The sequence below is a fragment of the Chiloscyllium plagiosum genome, chromosome 23, assembly GCF_004010195.1.
Source record: "Chiloscyllium plagiosum isolate BGI_BamShark_2017 chromosome 23, ASM401019v2, whole genome shotgun sequence".
Lineage (NCBI taxonomy): Eukaryota > Metazoa > Chordata > Chondrichthyes > Orectolobiformes > Hemiscylliidae > Chiloscyllium > Chiloscyllium plagiosum.
In genome coordinates, this window is record NC_057732.1 from 29720624 (window position 1) to 29740858 (window position 20235).

At 37.3% G+C, this 20235-nt stretch overlaps 2 protein-coding genes across 3 annotated transcripts in view; one reads left to right on the forward strand and one right to left on the reverse strand.

Annotated features, from left to right (window-relative positions):
- The window catches only part of saysd1 (SAYSVFN motif domain containing 1), a 142339-nt gene that overhangs the window by 117157 nt on the left and 4947 nt on the right, over positions 1–20235 (forward strand). The window lies entirely within an intron of this gene.
- Positions 14512–20235, reverse strand: part of gnai1 (guanine nucleotide binding protein (G protein), alpha inhibiting activity polypeptide 1) — an 82067-nt gene continuing 76343 nt past the window's right edge. For both annotated transcript variants that reach the window (XM_043713796.1, XM_043713795.1), the window contains exons 7-9: positions 18784–18937; positions 17375–17581; positions 14512–16562 (exon numbers count right to left, since the gene is read on the reverse strand). In XM_043713796.1, coding sequence (XP_043569731.1) covers positions 17391–17581; positions 18784–18937 — 345 coding nt within the window. In that variant the 3' untranslated portion in view covers positions 14512–16562; positions 17375–17390. The remainder of the gene's footprint in view (positions 16563–17374; positions 17582–18783; positions 18938–20235) is intronic.

Sequence of the window (20235 nt, forward strand, 5' to 3'; positions counted from 1 at the left end):
TCTGCCCGTATCTACAACTTTACAACATACTTTTATAAAAGATGTTTGAGAAAAGGTAAAGGACCAGAGTGCACGAATCAAAGGTGATTATTCATTAGCGTAGAACAACAAAGCTGCACTCTTGAATTGGCACCTTACCAATAACCAATGTAACTCTAAGTCTGCTACCTTTGATTTTGTGATGCACACCAATAACAAGTGAAGTCTGTGCTATGAGTAGCGGTTTGGAAAATCTAGCCAATTATTCCTTATAATAACCAATAATGTAATGGTATGTGATAAATAAAGCACTGCATGATCAGCCACTTTAGTTGTACCAATTTTTAAAAAAACAGATTGATGCTTAAATGAGTTAAAATGGATGTGTTTGTATTTCAATACTTTTCTTTTCAAAGGTCACTAAACATATGGCTTACCAAGCTTCTAAATTTAAGAGGTAGAACATCCACACTAGGGAATGAAACCAGACATCGTGCGTTAATTTCAAAACTTTCTCCCACCCTTCAGTAGAAAAAAAGATCATCACTGATGATTGATTGTATTTGATTGATCTCCATAACAAAGCAGTTCATAATTTAACTGGAACTGGACCAATGTGTGCAGTGACTTTGATGTTAGAACCAATTGAAAAAGTTCCTAGTGTTGATATCAGTTTGAACGAGTAACATAAAACATTAGCAAGAAAAGGAACATTTAGATGCAAAGTACAATGGCTTTTAGACAGCAGTGACATAAAACAGAATGGATAATAGAGCACACATGTGAAGCTGATCACACAATTGTCCACCTTATCCTACCATCTCCACTGATGTCACCATGGTACCAATTACCAATAATTGAAAAATTTGGAAAAAAGCTGAAAATACTAAATATTCTGTACCGCCCTTTACTTTATAGGAGCACCGAATACAAGTAGGCTGCAATCTGGCTTTTGATCATGTCTTCTGTGTTCAATGTTATAAGTAACCAGATATTTGATCTGAACAACCTGCCTTGCTCTCAAGAAGAAAGTGATCATCTGATCCTGGAGACTTGTCAGCCTTTAGGTCTAATAGTTTTGTCTACATTGTTCCCCTAGTGATGCTAATTGTTGAAAGCTCCTCACTCCTGTTCATTTCTTGATTTTCAAGTAGCTTTGTGAAGTTTTTTTTCAATCTTGTAATGAAGACAGACACATAATATATTGTTCAACAGCTCCACCATTTCTTTGTTTTCCATTATAAATTCAGAGAAAACAAAGTAAATTAAATGGTAAACTGTTGGTTCAATACAAATTTCCTTATGGTGAACACACTCAATGTTTAATAGTTTAAGCGGTTTCTTTCTTGTGTTGTGTTGGCATTGCAGAATCAACTCCAATTAAGCTTACAGACTGAAGTTATTGAACTTAATGCTCAGTTGCACATAACAAGTCTTTCACACCCTCCAGACATCACAAAGCATTTGACAACTGATAAGAGTACTTTTGAAGCTCGTCAATGTATAAAACCTGTCAGCCAATTTGTAGCCGGCAAGATCCCACAAATAACAGCGTGATAATAAAGAGATCATCTATTCTGTTGATGTTGATTGGGGGATAAAATTGGCCAAGGTCGGAGATAACTTTCTTACTCCTCTTCGAAATTGGGCCATAGGATCTTTCAGATCAGCCTGTGAGAGCAGATGGAGCCTTGGTTTATCACCTCATCTGAAAGACAGCACTACATCGGAGTGTCACCCCTGATGTCACTACTCAAGTCACTGAAGTGAGTCAAAGCCAAAATGTTTAACTTAAGGGAGTGTCGAGTGCTCACAATTAGTGGTTTGGGAATGTGCTGCCGCTGCTATTGCAATAACATTCTTACTACTGATATTGCAAGATGGATTAGTGAGAGTGGCAAAAACACCAAAATGATTTCATGCTGGTGGAGGTATCAATAGCACCTTTTTAAATGACAGAATTGCCACTTATGGTACCAGTGTCAAAGCTGTCAATGATCAGGAGCTAAACTGTTCTGTTCATTCAGAGCAACACATGATTTTCCAAAAACAAGTAGTAAAAATTAAATCCATTTCTAAGTTATTTCATGAAACATCTATATTTTAATATAAATGCAGTTCCAGTCAAATGGTGCAAGCTAGGACAAAGAAAAATATTTCATTCAAGCTGAAACGAATCAATCCCTCTGGCAATATTTAGAAGGAACCCTGTTGAATATATTCACTGGAAGCTATTCATTTTAATGTACCTGCTCTCTGAATCCCGATAAGGAGCGATATTTACTGCAGTTCCTGCTGAATTATGACTGTATGCACCAAGAGTTCAGAAAGATAGATGAGGAGATGGGCAATGTACAAATTGCAGACTGCACGTATTCCTGCTGAATATCAACCTCACGTCAATTTTATGAAAATATTCTGGACTGCTGATAGGAACACTTCAAGATAAGGATTTCAAGAAGAAAAACTAATCTCCTTAAAGGTCAGTCCAAGCGAAACAGCAACAGTAACAGAGCAAACCTGGGGGTGAACAGCAGTAGCAGCATAAATGCATAAGGACCAGGGCCTGGACTGAGGTCAGTCCAAACAAGATAAAGTATTTACTTTTTGTATTATAGTCTGCTACGAATAGAGAATGGTAGTGAGAGACCGGAAATTGGTGAGGACGGGGTAAGGTTGTGTAATCAGTTTCTAGATTATTGTCTGTAGTTGATAAGGTTCAGAATGGTCCTCCTGTAATACATGGGAAATAAGGGATATTTTCAGTATTCATAGTGACCATGCAGTTCCTGGACCCGTAGATAGACTCACTCTGGAGTATCCAGGAGTCTGAGAATGTCCTGGATAGTACGTTTAGCTGGTCACACCACCAGTCAGGGCTACACAGTCATTTAGGTGACCACCAGGACAACGAGTATGCGTGGACAGGCAGCAGTCCTCTATGGCCATTCCCCTTTCAAACAGGTCTACTGTACTGTATTGGATAATGAGGAGGGATTGCCTCTCAGCAGGGTTGTTGTGGTAGGTGATTTTAGCTTCCCATCTATTGACTGGGAGCTGCTTACTGCCAGGCTTGGACGTGGAGGAATTTATTAAGTGTGTCCAGGATTTGTTTTGAAGCAATATGTAAATTGTCCAATTAGGGAAGGGGCCATACTAGACCTGGCACAGGGGAAGGAGCCCAGCCAGGTGGTCAAAGGTTCAGTGGGGAAGCATTTCAGAAACAGTAATTCGGTAAGTCTCAAGTTGTTTATGAATAAGGATTAGAGTAGACTTCAGATGAAAGTACTAAACTGGGGAAGACTAACTACAACAATACTAGGCAGGAACTGGGGAATGAAGGTTGGGGGCAGCTGTTTGAGTGTAAATCCATATCTGGCAAGTGGGAATCTTTTAAGGCTAGATGATTAGAGTTCAGGACCTGCATCTTCTGGTGAAAATGAAGGATAAAGATGGCAAGATTCAGGATCTTGGAGACAAGAGAAATTATGAGCTTAGTGAAATCTCTTTGGAAAACAGGTTCGTCTCGATGTGTTTTATACATATATCAGAGAGCAAGATGGGATGTCAACATATGAAAAAGAGGTTAGAGCATTAACATTGACAAGTCCCCAGGATCTGATGGGATCTACCCCATGGGAGACAAGTGAGGAAGTTGTTGGGGCCTTGTACAAAATCTTTACATCCTTTTTTAATCATAGGAAGTTCCCAGAGGACTGGAGAATAGCTAATATAATTCTTTTGTTTGAGAGAGGAAACAGGGATAATCCAGGAAATTACAAGCTGGTGAGCCTTATATCAGAGGTAGCAAAATGATTGGAGAAGATTCTTAGTGATAGGATCTACTCATGTTTGGAAAAATATGGACTTCTTGGTGATAAAATGGCTTTGTATGGGGAAGGTTGTGTCTCACAAACTTGATTGTACTTTTTGAGGAAGTGACAAAGATGATTGATGAGGGTAGGGCAGTAGATGTTGTCTGTATGGACTTTATCAAGTCCTTTTACAAGGTGTCGCATGGCAGGCTGATGCAAAAGGTCAAGTTAACTGGGATCCATGGGGAGCTGGTAAGATGGGTACAGGATTGGCTTAGTAATAGAAGACAGAAAACAGAAAGAATGGTGGAGGAGTGTTTTTCTGAGTGGAGATCTGTGACCAGTGGTGTTTGCAGGGATCAATGCTAGGACCCTGTTGGTTGTAAAATATATAAATGATTTGGAGGAGAATGCAGCTGGCCTGATTAGTAAGTTTGCAAATGACACAAAGGTTGTGGGATAGTGAGGAGGATTGCCTGAGAATACCGCAGGATATAGACAAGCTGGAGACTTGGGAGGAGAAACGGCAGATGGAGTTTAATCTGGACAAATGCAAGACGATGCATTTTGCAAAATTGAATTCAGGAGGAATGTAAACAGTAAATGGCAGAACCCTGAGTGACATCAACATACGAAGGATGTAGGAAAGAAGGATCACATTTCTCTGAAAGTGGCAAGTCAGGTAGATAAGATGGTCAAGATGGCATATGGCATGCTTGCTTTCATGGATCTGGGCACAGAATACACAAATTGGCAAGTCATGTTGCAGCTTTACAGATCTTTAATTCAGCCACACTTGGAATATTGCGTACAGTTCTACCACACTACCAGAAGGATGTGGGGGCTTTGGAGAGGGTACAGAAATGGTTTATCAAGATATTGCTTGGTTTGGAGGGTATTAGCTATGAGAAGAGATTGGACCAACTTGGTATGTTTTCCCTTGAACTCAAAGGCTGAGGGGTGACCTAATAGAAGTTTACAAAATTATGAGGGGCATGGACAGTCAGAGTCTTTCTCTGGGATAAGTATGGCAGTTATGACGAGGCAGAGGGTTAGGATAAAAGGGGGTAAATTTCAAGGAGAGAGAAATGTTTTTGTCCACAAATAGTAAAATGTGTATGCAAATTGCTGCCAGAGGAGATGGTGGAGCGATTGTAACAGCAACGTTTAAGAGACATTTATACAGATATATGAATAAACAATAGAGGGACACAAACTGCATAGGGGCAAAGGGTTTTTGGTTTAGAAAGGTATTGTATGTTGGTGCTTCCTTGGTGGACTGAAGGACCTGTTCCTGTGCTGTAAGGTTCTTTGTTCTTTAACAAAAAATAAGTTATTGACTGTAGCATTACAGAACTCCATTAAAGAGGCTTACATATTGCAACAACAATTTAATAATGAGCTGTTGGAAAATTAAGGTGGGGAGGTCATGCCCTTGAGAAGGCAAAAGGGAAGTTACAGTATAAAAATAACCCAAAAGGCTTTGTGGACAAAGAAACACATCTCAAACAAAAGCATAAAATGCCAGAAACAAAATCTAAACTACAAAATCTTTAGGGCACTATTGTTTTCCAACAAAATACACAATCATGGATTGTTTGTACGTGAAATGAATGCAGATAAATTAAACATGGGTATAATCACTGTAAAAACAGGGCTCTGAAATTTATTTTGCCAACCGTGAAAATTTACTAACTCTTTCACCCTAGAGTAAGTTAATGGGATATTTCTACATTGCTGCTTAGAACTTCATAACTTTAATGACAAAATGTCATCGTAAATAGCATAAAATGAATTAATTCAGTAAGGCACAGTTGTCATAGTGATATATTGGGGTTGTACTGAATTTGCAGTACCAATTTGGTATGTTTCAATTTATATTTGAAACATAATTATACTAAAGTTGAATAAGGTCAGCTAATCCATTATTAATAACCCCCATTAATTCTTACAGAACTTCCAACAGTTTTGAGGCAAAATATAGTGTCAGAATTGGGTGACTATTATTTCTGTAGCTGCATTGTTCCCTGAGATACAAAAACATTCCTTAAAGAATTTGCTGTAGGTGTCAATTTAACATTAAAGGGAAGATCAACATCCAGCAATAATGAACCAAAGATGGGAAATCTATGCTTGAGGTACTTGGATTATTGGGGGTGGGGTAGTTTGATTAGAATTCTATATCTCTGGTCTGTATTGATACCCAGACAATCCCAATGTTGACATTCAGCATATTGCGATGAAAGTTCATAAGATATTAATATTGTGAAACTTTGGTTCTAAAATGGAAAGTCCATGTGTAGCATTAAGTTTGGCTTGCACTTCTGTTTTGCATGTGTTAAGAAGGGGGTTAGACTCATTATAGACTTGTACTTTGAATGATTCTGGTGTGTCTGAATTTTATTGATACATTCATTTTTCATGAGGTTTTACAGCCTTGAAATAGAGCTTGAGGTGAACAGTTCAGTGCACTGGGGAAAAGAAAGGAATAGATAAAACTATTGTTGCTTAGCTACTGAAGTCCAGCGTCACAAAGATAGAAATATCCAAAAGATCAGGCAGTTTGCACAGGTTCAGTCAGGAAACAGTTGCTATATGTTGTAGAGATGGGGAAAATATCCTGCGCTGTGTAAGTGAGAAAGCTGCAGAATGTTAGAGTCTGTGCCCTTTTTTTTGCATTTTGCACAAAATAGATTTTTATCTCAAAAGTTTATTCTTTGAGCTGAGTTATTATGATGGTGCTGGCTTGAATATTAGATGCTCTACAGTATTTGGATGAGAAACTGAAAGTAATATTGCACATTACATATGAAATCACATTAGCCTGAAGGTCCAAGGTCAGATCACACATCAAAATCAATTTCGATTTAAACCTTAATTTAAATTTTTACTAGGGTTAAATGTGGTTCCAAGTTTTGGCCTTTCGATCTGAGATGTAATATTCCAAAATGATCACCAAGTGTGACATTTTTTGATTCTACTTGGACATCAAAATGCACCTCCACATTGGGTCACAACTTGTTTGCTAAACAATCATTGGGTTCATACTAGTTCAGTTCCATTCTGGCTGAAGTAATTTATTGAATTGCCTCCATCCAGTATGCTTCTCATTTGACATTTATTTGCATAATTCCATTGAGAAGCACACCTATGAAAATAATGTTGGAACATTGTTTGTTATCACTGCTTCAGTAGCGCTTGCCCTGAGATTGACTTATGAAACCCACTTTGATAGGAAGAATAGAGGCATGGCCTATTTTCTAAATAGGAAGAAAATGCAGGAATCTGAAGTGCAAAGGGACCTGGGAGTCCTAGTCCAGGTTTCTCTCAAGGTAAACTTGCAGGTTGAGTCAGTAGTTAGGAAGGCAAATACAATGTTGTCATTTATCCCGAGAGGACTAGAATATAAAAGGGATGTGTTTCTGAGACTTTATAAAGGCCAAGAAATAGCCAAATCCCAGGGATAGAGCACCACTAATTCAAAGCAAGATAAAAATCACAAATCATTTTGCAGCATTACCTGATAATGATGAAAGAGTTTTATTTTGACATCTGGAAGAATTTTTAAAATGCTGGAATTGCATATCAACTTGTAGAAGTGATTTTTTTTGCTTAAGTGCTTTAATGGAGCAAGTAAAAGAGTACTGTAGAGGCTGGATAATATTGCTAAACTTGGTCAGATCACATTTAGAATATTGTGCCCAATTTTGGGTTCTATACTTCAGGATGTGTTGGCCCTGGAGTGAGCCAAGAATGATCCCAGGAATGAAAGGCTTAACATACGAGGAATGTTTGAGGACTCTGGGACCATTCTTGATGGATTTTAGAAGGAGGGAAACCTGATTGAAACTTACAAAATATTGAATAGCCTGGACAAATGGACTTTGGGAAGATGTTCGCATTGACAGGAAAGACAAGGACCCAAGGGCACAGCCTAAGAGTAAAGGGAAGATCCTTTAGAATGAAAATAAAGAGAAACTTCTTTAGCCAGAGAGTGGCGAATCTGTGGAATTCATTGCCACAGAAGGCTGTGGAGGCCAGGTCATTGAGTATATTTAAAACAGAGATAGATACATTCTGATTGCCAAGGGGATCTAAGATTATGGGGAGAAACAGGAAAATGGGGTCAAAAAACCTATCAGCCATGATTGAAAGGCCTAATTTCCGCTCCTATGGCTTGTGGTATTATGAACTTGGTGTAAGAAAAGCTGAAATAGTGTAATTGTTCTTTGTAACCTCTTAAATAATTAACTTTATAACCTTGTAGTTTGTTAATAAACATGCTTTTTTTTTACTTTAACGAAAAATTAATCCAGAGACTTCATTGACTAACTCATGCTCAACACCCACCCGTACATTTTTTAGTTGGTCATCTTTTTTCTGGAGATTTTAATACAATCAAATTTAAATATTAGGAAAGGTATTGGTAAAATTGAGAGAAATGATGAACTATGGCAAATCAACACATGTAGAAACAAGAAATTAGGAGTTAACATGAAATTTAAGACAAGGGAAATTTTCCCTTTAATGCTAATGGGAGTTATGGAATAAGTTTTGTTTCTAGAGAGAGGTGAGGATACAGGTAAAACAAAGCTAAAAAATCAAAAAATAACTTTGTTGTTCCAAAGTCTAAGTTTTTCTTAGAAGCTGGTGATAAATAACGTCTTTGGCCACAAGAGGCTCAGGTTTTTTTTTAAATGTTAGTAAGGTAGCTTGCAGCATAGGTAGAACAGATCTTATTTAGTTTGTATTTTCCCCAAATATCTGTTGTCCTGCTGCCAACTCCCCTAATCGCAACTTCTGTTGGAACTTTTTTTCCACAAATTTCTAGTAGAATGGCTCTAGCCAGAATTACTAGTCTTACCCACATAATTCATCATTCCCATTGGTTTCCAGTAGGAGAAAATTCAGCACCATTGTAAATCATTCCCCTCCAAGCCTCTGTAAAATGGCTTTAACATAATTCTGTGTTTATGGCAAAGCATCAGAGTTTAGCAATATTATTCAGCCTCTACAATACTATTTTATTTGCTCCATTAAAGCGCTTAGCAAAAAACAAAATCACTTCCACAAGTTCACTTGCAATTCCAGCGTCTTAAAAGTCAAAATAAAATTTTTAACAGTATCGGATGATGCTGCAAATGATCCGTGACTTTTACCTTGCTTTGAATTAGTGGTGCTCTATGCTTGGGATTTGGCCATTTCTGCACTGTTCCAGATTATCCTTCGTGTAATAATCTTGCAGCAGCATACGTACTGAGAGAAGGTCCATGCCAGAGACAAAATGGTATAGCATTGGGGACATACAGCCAGCCTGAATGCATTCCACCACAATATTCACCCTCCGAATTATAGGGCAGAAACTTATGGTGGGCTGAGCGACGTGAGCTGTAGAAAGATGTGGTGGAATCAGGTGAGAAGTTCAGCAATGCCAATGTCAACATCAAGATCATCTCACCCCACTTTAAAAACAAAATCTTTTCACAAGCAACATGTTGAAATTCTCACTGTGCTGTGGGGAGTTCCCAGTTGACAGTGAATAATGTTTATGGTCTTTGGTGACAATTCAACTCATTTCATTAATATTCTGGCTGTGGTCTTATCAAACTTGCCGAACAAACTAGATGTTGGGAAAACCAAACATTGATAACACAGCTGGATACAGTGCTGGGACATAGTGCTGGTACTGTAGCCTCCACTACTAGACCGGGGGCATGGGGAGGTCCTCTTGTGCACCACTCCATCCAGCAGGAGCTCAAAGGTCTTGTCACAAAGCAGGATGTCGATTTCTCTTTGCGTGCCATGCCTGGGACAAATGTCAGGAACGTTGCTTTGCAGCTGTGGGTCTAGACTGACTGTAATAGACAGTTGTGCACCCAGACAAGTAAAGATGGTGCCTGCATCAGCGGTGCTAGTCAACTTGAGGATTTCCAGTGAATGGTGAGCTGTTTCAGGAACAGTGCATGGTAAGATAACGTGGAAAGTTGGATGTACACCAGGTGAACTGCAACAGTTCAAGAAGGGGGCTCGCCACCTTTTCAAGGACAGTTAAGGGCGGGCAACAAATGCTGACTTTGTCACGATACATGTTCCCTGAAAAGTTCTTAAGAAGAAACCTGTATTAAATTATTATTTTTGACCTCAAAAGCGCAAACATTTATTTCAAAGGGATATTGATAAGATACAAAAATCCACAACACAATTTGCTAAATTGCATAGATGGAAACAAACAAGATAAATTCTATTAATCACAATTTAGTTAAGTGGTAGAATATATAATTTCATACGAACCTTAAGAACGTTGAAAATCCTTATTCTATGTTTAAGCCCATGTACTGGATCTACTCACATTAAGAACTTCTTTTATTTGGCATGTGTTGTTTGGTGAATGAGAAAAGATTCATTCTATTTGAACACTACTGCCAGGTTTAAGTTATTCAGTAGCTTACGTGCTGACACTCCTCAATACTGAAACGATAAAGCTACTCGCAGTTGATTTATATAGTGCCAAACTAATCAGAAATAACATTTTCTCAATATTTTGCATCGCTTAATCCCAATTAAAAATAAAAACAAATCTCAAAGTAATTTTTGTACCTATTCAACTGATAGAACAGTGTAAGAATTCTTCAACTGTATTGTGATGGAGCTCAACTGTAAAGTTAATCATAAAATGTGAACAAAATACAATGAAGGGATATTATCGTATGCTGTCCATGCCCTAACTTGTTCCAGATTCATGATTCCTGATGAAGGGCTTTTGGGTGAAACGTGGATTTTCCTACTCCTCAGATGCTGCCTGACCTGCTGTGCTTTTCGAGCACTACTCTGGAACCCTTGTTCCAGATTCAGCAATGCCTAAAATTTGAAATTCACTTTCCCCCATCTGCAGGTGCCTGGTGATATTTGGTCACATTACTAACAGATCTGCCATAACATAATTTAGTGAGTCACTACACTTGTTTGGGTAATTAGCTGCAAGGGCCAAGGTGCTGGCTTTTGTGAATAGTTTTGGAACAATTTGTCATAGATGTTTTTCTTCTAAAGAATTTTAAAATCTCAAATAAGTGGAATTTATCTTTGTGCATTACCTTCCCACTCTATATGATTTCTCCTTTTAAACAATTGTGATATGTAGTTCAACTAGCTGAGTTTCTACCAATTCTTAAAAGAAAGCTAGCTACTCCAGCTATACACAAATAAAATTAAGAGTCTTTTTCATCTTTTGTTTTGAGGTGCTGTTGTACTCCAAATAAACATTTGATTTGGACCTTTTGGAGTCCATTTTACTTTGTCAGATTTTGTTGACTCCAAGCAACATTAAGGGAAGAGTGATAATGGATTAAGAGGTTGGGTAGGAGAATACTACCAGAGATTAAAAATGCAAAAAGTCAAGAAGAGAAACAGAAGGAAACCAAGGGAAGGGAGTTGTCAATTTAAATACTGAAATGAGGCTGCAGGTCTTCATTTTCATTAGCACTTGATTTTTAACCATAGGTGTCGAGGTTTCTGAGAATTGAGGAAAGTGACCAGGGGAAGATGGTGAGAAATGTTGAATTCAAAGAGTTGGTTCTTCCATAGGGTGGCGTCTGGACCACAGAAGTGCTTTCTCCAGGATCAATAGTCAATACAATAAACCTTGCCCCAACAGGATCTGTTTATCCCACACCATTACTGAACCTTCACTCTTGCTCACTATTGATCTTTTTCTTTCTCTTCACCAACCACTTTACCCACCTGCTTTCACAGATTTCTCATATGAAAGGCCTCCAGCCTGTTTCACAGAGGATGCCAAAAACTGAAATTTAAAGGGATGATAGTTAAATTATTCAGCATAGGCATAAAACATGTTTCTCTAATCCCAGAATAGCTGACTCACCAACAGCAACACGTCAACCCCATCCATTCCCCTAAATTCACTTTGCACAGAATAGTCTTCAAGCAGAGGTGGAAGTACATATTTCAAAGACAAAAAGGAAGTGCTATCGAGAAAGTACCTAGGCGTTATGCCACTACATCAGCTAAGACCAAGGTACAAGGGTAGAAAGGAAGGTGAAGCTTGATAAACTTGAAAGTTCTTTTAGAAGGTGCCAGACATGGTGGAAGGGGAATGGGTAGATGCTAGATTTATACTGTCAAGTATTGTGACAAATACCTTCATGATAGGAGAGAGTTAAGAATTATGAAATTAAGGATAGGTAAGAAATTAGCTGAAAAGAAGTAGGAAAAACAACAGGATAAGTCTTCAGTGGTCATGAACTGATAACATAGTAGAGGGTTTCTGAACCATTTTAAGATAATATGAAAACATATCATATAGTACTGTAGTGTCAGCCCAAATCTACTGATCTGGTAATCAAATTCCAATCAAAGTAAGTGTGATTAGATCTTTTGCATGGAAGATGGTTGAACAATGCAAAAAAGTAAAGGAATTGGGCAACATTTAAAAAAGAAACACGTCAAATAAATAAAATTTTCCCAAGAAAATAAGAAAGTTGGTTTTGTGCCAGGAGTTTCAGAGATAAAAGATGTAATGCTGAATCTATGCAAGTATAAAATCTTACATGGAATCTTAGGCTGTGCGCTACAAAAAGCGAGGCAATATAAAGATTGCAAAATAAACTGAAGTCATTTATTAGGAGTGTGTTTATAAGATGGTTTGTTATAAGTTTTCAGTACTTTCAATGGATCACTTTCCAGTGTTGAGGAATCCAGAAGCAGCAAACAGAAGTTTGAACAATAAATGTTAGGATAGATTGCAGAAGAAAGTCTTTGTTTTGGTGTTGAGTCTGTAAATGTACTGCATTAATTACAGAAATGGAGACCAGACCAATATTCAAAAAAATTTACTGAGGAAGTAGAGGAGAGGTCCAATGTATAAGAGGTGTGGGAAAATGATTGCCACATGTGTGGATGTGATGTGGGTGGTGTAAGATGTAGAGCATGTGGATGCAAGCGTGTGCTTGGGTGCAGATATGTTTGTGGCATGCGCAAGAAGATGTGGCAGTGTGGAGGTGGGCAGCCAAAAACAAAACAGCAGACAGAACCAGTACCTGATGATCTGCTTTCAAAAAAAGAGTTCAATTAAGCAATTGACAATTTCAACTTAGAATCAAAGACGTACAGCATGGAAACAGATCCTTCGGTCCAATTCGTTCAAGCCAACTAGAGAGTCTAAACTAATCTAGTCCCATTTAACCCATATCCCTCTAAAACTTTCCTATTCATATACCCATCCAGATGCCTTTTAAATGTTGTAATTGTACCAACCACCATCACTTCCTCTGGTAGCTCATTCCATATACACAGCACCTTCTGCATGAAAAGGTTGCCCCGTAGGTCCCTTTTAAAATTTTCCCCCTCTCACCCTAAACTTATGCCCTCTAGTTCTGGACTCCCCTCACCACAGGGAAGAGTCTATTTATCCTACCCATGCCCCTCATGATTTTATAAACCTCTAAAGTCACCCGTCAGCCTCCAATACTTCAGCTCCAGGGAAAAACAGCCCTAGCCTATTCAGCCTCTCCTTGTAGCTCAAACCCTCCAACCCTGGCAACATCCTTGTAAATCTTTTCTAACTCTTTCAAGTTTCACAGCACCCTTCTGATAGGACTGAGATCAGAATTGCTCACAATATTCCAAAAGTGGCCTAACCAATATCCTTTACAGCCACAAAATGACCTCCCAAACCTATAATACTCAATGTTCTGACCAATAAAGGAAAGCATACCAAATGCCTTCTTCACTATCCGATCTACCTGTCTCTCTACTTTCAAGGAGCTATGAACCTGCATTCCAAGGTCCCTTTGTTCAGCAACACTCCCCAGGACCTTACCATTAAGAGTACAAGTCCTACCCTGATTTGCCTTTCCAAAATGCAGCATCTCGCATTTATTTAAATTAAACTCTATCTGCCACTCCTCGGCCCATTGGCCCATCTGATCAAGATCCTGTTGTACTTTGAGGTAACCCTCTTCATTGTCCACTACACCTCCAATTTTGGTGTCATCTGCAAACCTACTATATTCACACCCAAATCATTTAAATAAATGATGACAAGCAGTGGATGCAGCAATTATCCTCGTGACACACCACTGATCAAGGTGGCATGGTGGCTCAGTAGTTAGAACTGCTGCCTCACAGGTTTGACTATTCCAACCTCCTGGTGCTCCGGTTCCCTCCCACAATCCAAAGATGCGCAGCTTAGGTGAATTAGCTATGCTAAATTGCCCATTGCATTCAGGAATGTGTAGGTTAAGTACATTTCTTGGGTAAATATAGGATAGGGGAATGGGTTGGGTGGGTTATTCTTCAGAGGGTCAGTGTGGACTTGTTGGGCCGAAGGGCCTGTTTCCACACCGCAGAGATTCTATAAAAAAAAGAAATCACAAGCCTCCAGTTTGAAAAGCAACCCTCCACTATGCTCTGTCTTCTACCTTTGAACCATGAGGAACCTTGTTGAACATCATATTGAAGTCCATTTGGATCACGTTCACCATTCTGTCCTTGTTTGAAAATTGAAAATGCCAAGGTGCCCAGTAGAGCTAGCTAAAAGGATTGAGATAACCTTTAGTAATTAAAAAAAAAACAGTAGTTTCTTATACGAAGCGTGTTTTATTCCCACTTTGTAAACTCTTTCCACCATCTTATCCCATTCTCCCATCTAATATTCAATAACTCACCGGGAAGAATTGTTTCACAAATAAATTTAGACATATTAAAATTTAAGAATTCAGTTTTATTAAGCTCACTTACTGACATCTATAATGGTATAAACCACATTCAAAAAGCAGTAGTGATGATCACCAATATTTGAGTCATAGTTTTTTTTTTAAAACTTAAACTCCTTACATTTTCAGAAATAACAGAAGATGGTCTCACATTGAAAGTCCACCAATTATGTTTGTATGAAGTTTGATCATAGTTTGTGGATTAGCTACTTCTACCAGAAAATGTTTCATGAAATTAGACCTGGTTGACAAGAGTTGTTCACCAGCAAGGCACAAGTATTTGGACTAATTGTAGGTCATCCTTTATCAATTATTGGTCATCCAAGTCCCAATTACCTCTTTCAGGAAATGCAAAGAGGAAAATTTATTTGAGAAAGTTAACTAGCATTATCTAAAAAGCAATATACATAAGTTTGTTGGCCCAACATACAATTAAAATGTTTTGGTTGCTCTACAAATGCCTTTTTCATTACATTGTTAAATTTCAGTAAAAGTTGTAATAGTTTTTCATACTTGTATCTGTAGGTCAAATAACCAAAAATAAACTCTACATAAATTCATCTTTACAGTTAGTACATATAACCAATAATCTTGACTCATGTCACCCAAATGCCCAAAAATTAATTTGTTCTTTTGGTCCCTATTCTTAGTCAGCAATATTCTTTAAGACCACCATAAAAGTTTTAACAGTATAAAATCATGTTGATAGCGATTGTGGTCCTGTTTCACAGAATGCATGTATTTCTGGCCTACTTTCAATATCAATTAACTGTCTAAGTTGATCAAATGCATGCAAATGTACAATAAAACTGGATTATACTGAAATATTTTCCAGAACTAGAGCCAAAAATGTAAAACAACTACAATTCACTAGATGCTACCTTCCATGGTTTTCATGGCTACACTTTGTACTACCACAATATGGGACTACCTAAACAGCAGGTTCAAACCAAAACTTAACATTTCCAATTTATTTGTAAAATGAGCAAAGAACAAATAAAGATCTGAATTCTAATGCTACACCAAATCAAGACAAAGTTGTCAGAAATAGTCCATGAGGTGGTATCCTGTACAGCAGAAAACATCTGAAACAGATTTCAATAAACTTGACCTAAACTGTATACAGTCAGAACATAGCTTTAAAAAAAAACAAACCTTTTGTAGCAATGTATATTCAAAGTACCATAACTTCAGGTATTAACTACAAATGCCCACTCTTTATTTAACTTTCAAATATTACAGCAGAAAGGTTTTTCTTTCCCTTTATTAGATAGAGTAGACGTCTGTAGATGTACAAATACTCAGAAGATTTTCAACACGGCCTGAGCTACTATAGTTCTATTCAGTGATATGTGTAACCACACTGCTCTTCCCCCACCAAGTGCCCACGGATACTTTAAAGTATACATCAACAAATGTTAACTCCTATTTACAAACGAAAGCTTTTTTCATTTAAATTGAAATGTATAAAACCTTGACACTACCTTTCAGGCAATGCGCAATGAAGATTGATCACATTCTTCCTGCTTTACCAAGCAGTGAGCTAATTGATAAAATAAAATGCCCTTCCGAAATGGAGCAGTGTATAGCAATGTGGTCCCATTCATTGTAAGAGAACAAATGAGGTGATCCTGGTAAACTGCTAGCTTAAAAATTATTCATTCTACATTCTGCCAAGCAAAGTATCTCATAGAATTAGAAAGGCATGCAGAATTAACAAAGGCGGAAAAAAAAAGTTATGTAATTAGCTATTCCTTAGGTAAGTTGGAGAGCCATCTTTCCTCTTCCGAAAGGAATAGCGAATGCTTTCAAAAAATTTCAACATGTTTTACAATAAACATAGCTACAGTTACAAGCATACAAATTAAACACAAATGTTCAATGTAGACTACCCTAATTACTTAAAAGATTTACAAGACAAACATAAATACAGCTGTTACAACTGGCAAATAATACAGTACTGGTCCATTCAGTATATCTTCCCTTATTTATCTCCAGAAGCAGAAAAATTCAAGTCTACTGAATAGATATCTTCATTCTGCAAAAAGAAAGACTTCATTTTAGATCCTGTATTTAGAACAATTCAAAATCCTGTAGGCCTCTCTATACCCAAATCATAAATATTGCTAATACTACATTATCCTAATACTATACACTTGGTCTTGACAAAAGAATTTGAAGAGTAATCTCCGATTAGTTCTCATTTCCTAGATACAGTTTGGTTTGAGGACTTGAACTATGGAAGGCAAAATGTGTGGATACAAAAAAGGAAATTAGGTGAACTGGCTAACCAATGGTTAAAAGATGGAATTACATTTGAACCTGAATTTGATCAAAAATTTGAACTTCTCCAGGCAATTACATGTAGTTGGTGCATTGAAAATTCTACATAATTCTGACATGCAACTTTTTAGGTACTGATCTCTTGAATTGCTACTAAAGTGAATCTAGATGAATCAGACAACATTTAAACCCTCCATTCTTGCATGAAGATTTTCCCTGGATGGCGGCAATAAATGCAAAAATGTTTACCATGCATGTACATTTTAAAAAGCTGAAGTAGGACAACTGCAGCAAAACAGAAGACGATGAAGTTGAGAATGAGTCAAGGATCCTTGAAGTTCAAATGCAAGTATAGATGATTTGTTCAAAAGTATTAGAAAACCTTTTATTGAAAGATTTTCTTGCAAATAACAATCATTGCACAAAAAAAATCTCTGCAGACATTATTTGACAAATGGAAAGATTTATTAACATAATGAATGTGATGAAAATTCAACCAGATCTTTTTTTTGTAAAATCAAAGCTGCTTATTTTAGAAAATTTTGAGGAGAAACTAAAGCAACTTACCATTCCTTCAATGGCTTTAAAAAAGACCACAGTCTTTCAAGTTATTCTTTATAATGACATCAGTGACTGCATCAAACACAAACTGCACATTTTTGGTGTCTGTAGCACATGTGAAATGAGTGTAGATTTCCTTAGTGTCTTTTCGTTTGTTTAGATCTTCAAATTGACATTGTATGTATGCTGCAGCTTCTTCATATGTATTTGATCCTGGTTGAAATAAAAACGCAAATCTAAATACAAATTAAAGACATAGTTCATTCTCAAACAGAACTTTCAATTTGCCTGTATCAGCTTTTCTTTGAAATATTACTTTATTTTTAAAATAAAGATAGATCGTACAGCAATAGGAAGAGCCACAATGTAAGGATGCAACAGGTTGGATTACCAGCCTTTCATAAAAACCTATCCCTGTAATGCAATTTACAGACTCAATTGAACAGATACCAGAATGGATCATTGAAGAGTTCTGCAGTTCAACATGCAGTATTCCCACACACTGATTGGGCCATGCTTCCAAAGGATGGTGCACATCCTGACGGAACCATGAGGTAAGATAGAGCAGCTAGTCCTACAGCCTCAATTCTCCATTATATTTGTTTCAAGGACGATATTAAAGAAGATGTGGACGACTTCTTGTTAGATCAATATCTTGGAATAATGCTGCATCAGAAACCAAAACGGACTACATTAACCAGGAGATTTTAATTTCTGGACTAAACAACACAAGTTGTCAAGATTCACAACTATCTGCAAAGGCTTCCGTTTTTCAGTTCAGTGATCCTTAATTGCCATGTTCCTTGGGCATTAAAAAAACAGCTTATTATACAAATGACACAGAGTTGGAATTTTAGAATTTACTAGCTTCAACTGCAGATAAAACACATTGTGGGCATCTCCCCTACACTATATTGCTGAAACTAGTGAACCATCAAGTCAAAGCCCTCAACTCACGGCAGTTGCCTTGGTAGTCAACTAAACCACTCAAATTTCTAATCAATTGAGTTCCATTATCAAACTAAAAGCTTGAGTAAAGTATGATCATTTTATATATCAACAGTTTATTCAATATGAAGCTGCTTTTTCCTCCCATAGTTCATTCCCTACTTTGTCCTATTTTAAAATTTTAATACTACTTTCTGACAACCTGTATAATCTTTCTTCACTGAAGGTTGCCACCACATATTCACTGAACCATGTTGTAAGCAGAGGTCATTAAGCATTGAGGAAAGACTTGTCACCTAGGTAGTGAGCAAAGACTCATGCTTGCAATGACTGCTGCGAAGTTACCAGGCAAGCAGTTTCCATAAGTCATCAGTACAAAAGGTAATTGAACTCATCCAAGATTTTGATATTAAAACTTACACTGTTGTCATGCAAAAATTAAAATATTACCAGTACAATATTTTTACCTGCATATTCAGGGTAGCAGATTGTAAGGGGGCTTCTTTTAATCTTTTCTTCAAAGAGATCCTTCTTATTCAAGAATAGAATGATAGATGTGTCTGTAAACCACTTGTTGTTACAGATGCTGTCAAACAGTTTCATGCTCTCATGCATTCTGTTCTGTTGAATTACACAATTATTCAATTAATTAAACTCAAACAGTCTATTCAAATGGATTTATGGAAATAATCTAAACTCACTTCACTACAACACGAGAATTTTCAGAGATGCTGTCTTCAGGATGAGATGTTCAACTTAGCTTCTACTGTACAGGTCTTGTACAAAAGATGTGCAGGTCAGGTGAATTGGCCATGCTAAATTGCCCGTAGTGTTAGGTAAAGGGGTAAATGTTGGGGAATGGGTGGGTTGCGCTTCGGCGGGTCGGTGTGGACTTGTTGGGCCGAAGGGCCTGTTTCCACACTGTAATGTAATCTAATCTAAAAAAAAGCAGCACTTTTTGAACAGCACAGTTTTCCAAATGATCTCACCAACATTCCCTTCGTAACCATTAACTAGGTAAAATTAGGCTAACTCACCTGAACAGCTTTAATTGGATTTTGTCCAATTTCATGTTGCACTGATTTAACAACATGGACAACATTTGAAAAGGAAATTTTTAAAACTGATGCAATTTGTAAACTTTTACAAAAAGAAAACACCTCATAGCGAATAAATTAGTTTGAATGAATAAGTAATTGAAAATTAACAAATATCTGGAAAATTGTCAATATTTTAAATCTGTAACAGTGTTCAATAAGATGGAGTCAGCTGGAATACTCCAACACTGTGTCCCAAGTTTATCAGCAAATGAGAAGTGGATCATTTGAGTTTCCAATTTAATAAGGTTAAATATATGTAGAAAAGGCTGGAAATAACCAGCAGGTCTGAGAACAATTGAGAGAGAGCGCGAGAGGATGTGAAAAGTTCCATTTCAGATCTGTGACCTGTTATTAGAACTTTCAGGCCTGAAACATTAACTCACTCTGCCATGGAAGGTGTCAGAGTTTAAATATTTTAAGTATAGGGTTCTTATTTAGGAATAAAGTCAATTACATTCTGTTGAATGGAAGGCAGTTGACAAAACACACTAATAGATGAATTACAAGATTACTCAAAAGTCTTGATACAGGAACTATCCAGAAATTGTGCAAACTGAATTACCCGTTTCTGGCACCCTCCGAAAATATGTACAAATCTGGAGTTAGAGTTGCAGGCAGAGAGTTCATATTTACCTGACTACTTACCCAGAAGAAATCTGAGAAATTAAAACTTGCTTTATGGGGCTTAACTATAAAACTGAACCTTCTCCTCAATGACCCACCCGATACTGTCATACCAAACCTGATATGATACAACAGCACCCCCACCCCCTTACCTTCACTTTGCAGTTTGTAAAACTGCCTTTGGGATATTTAAAT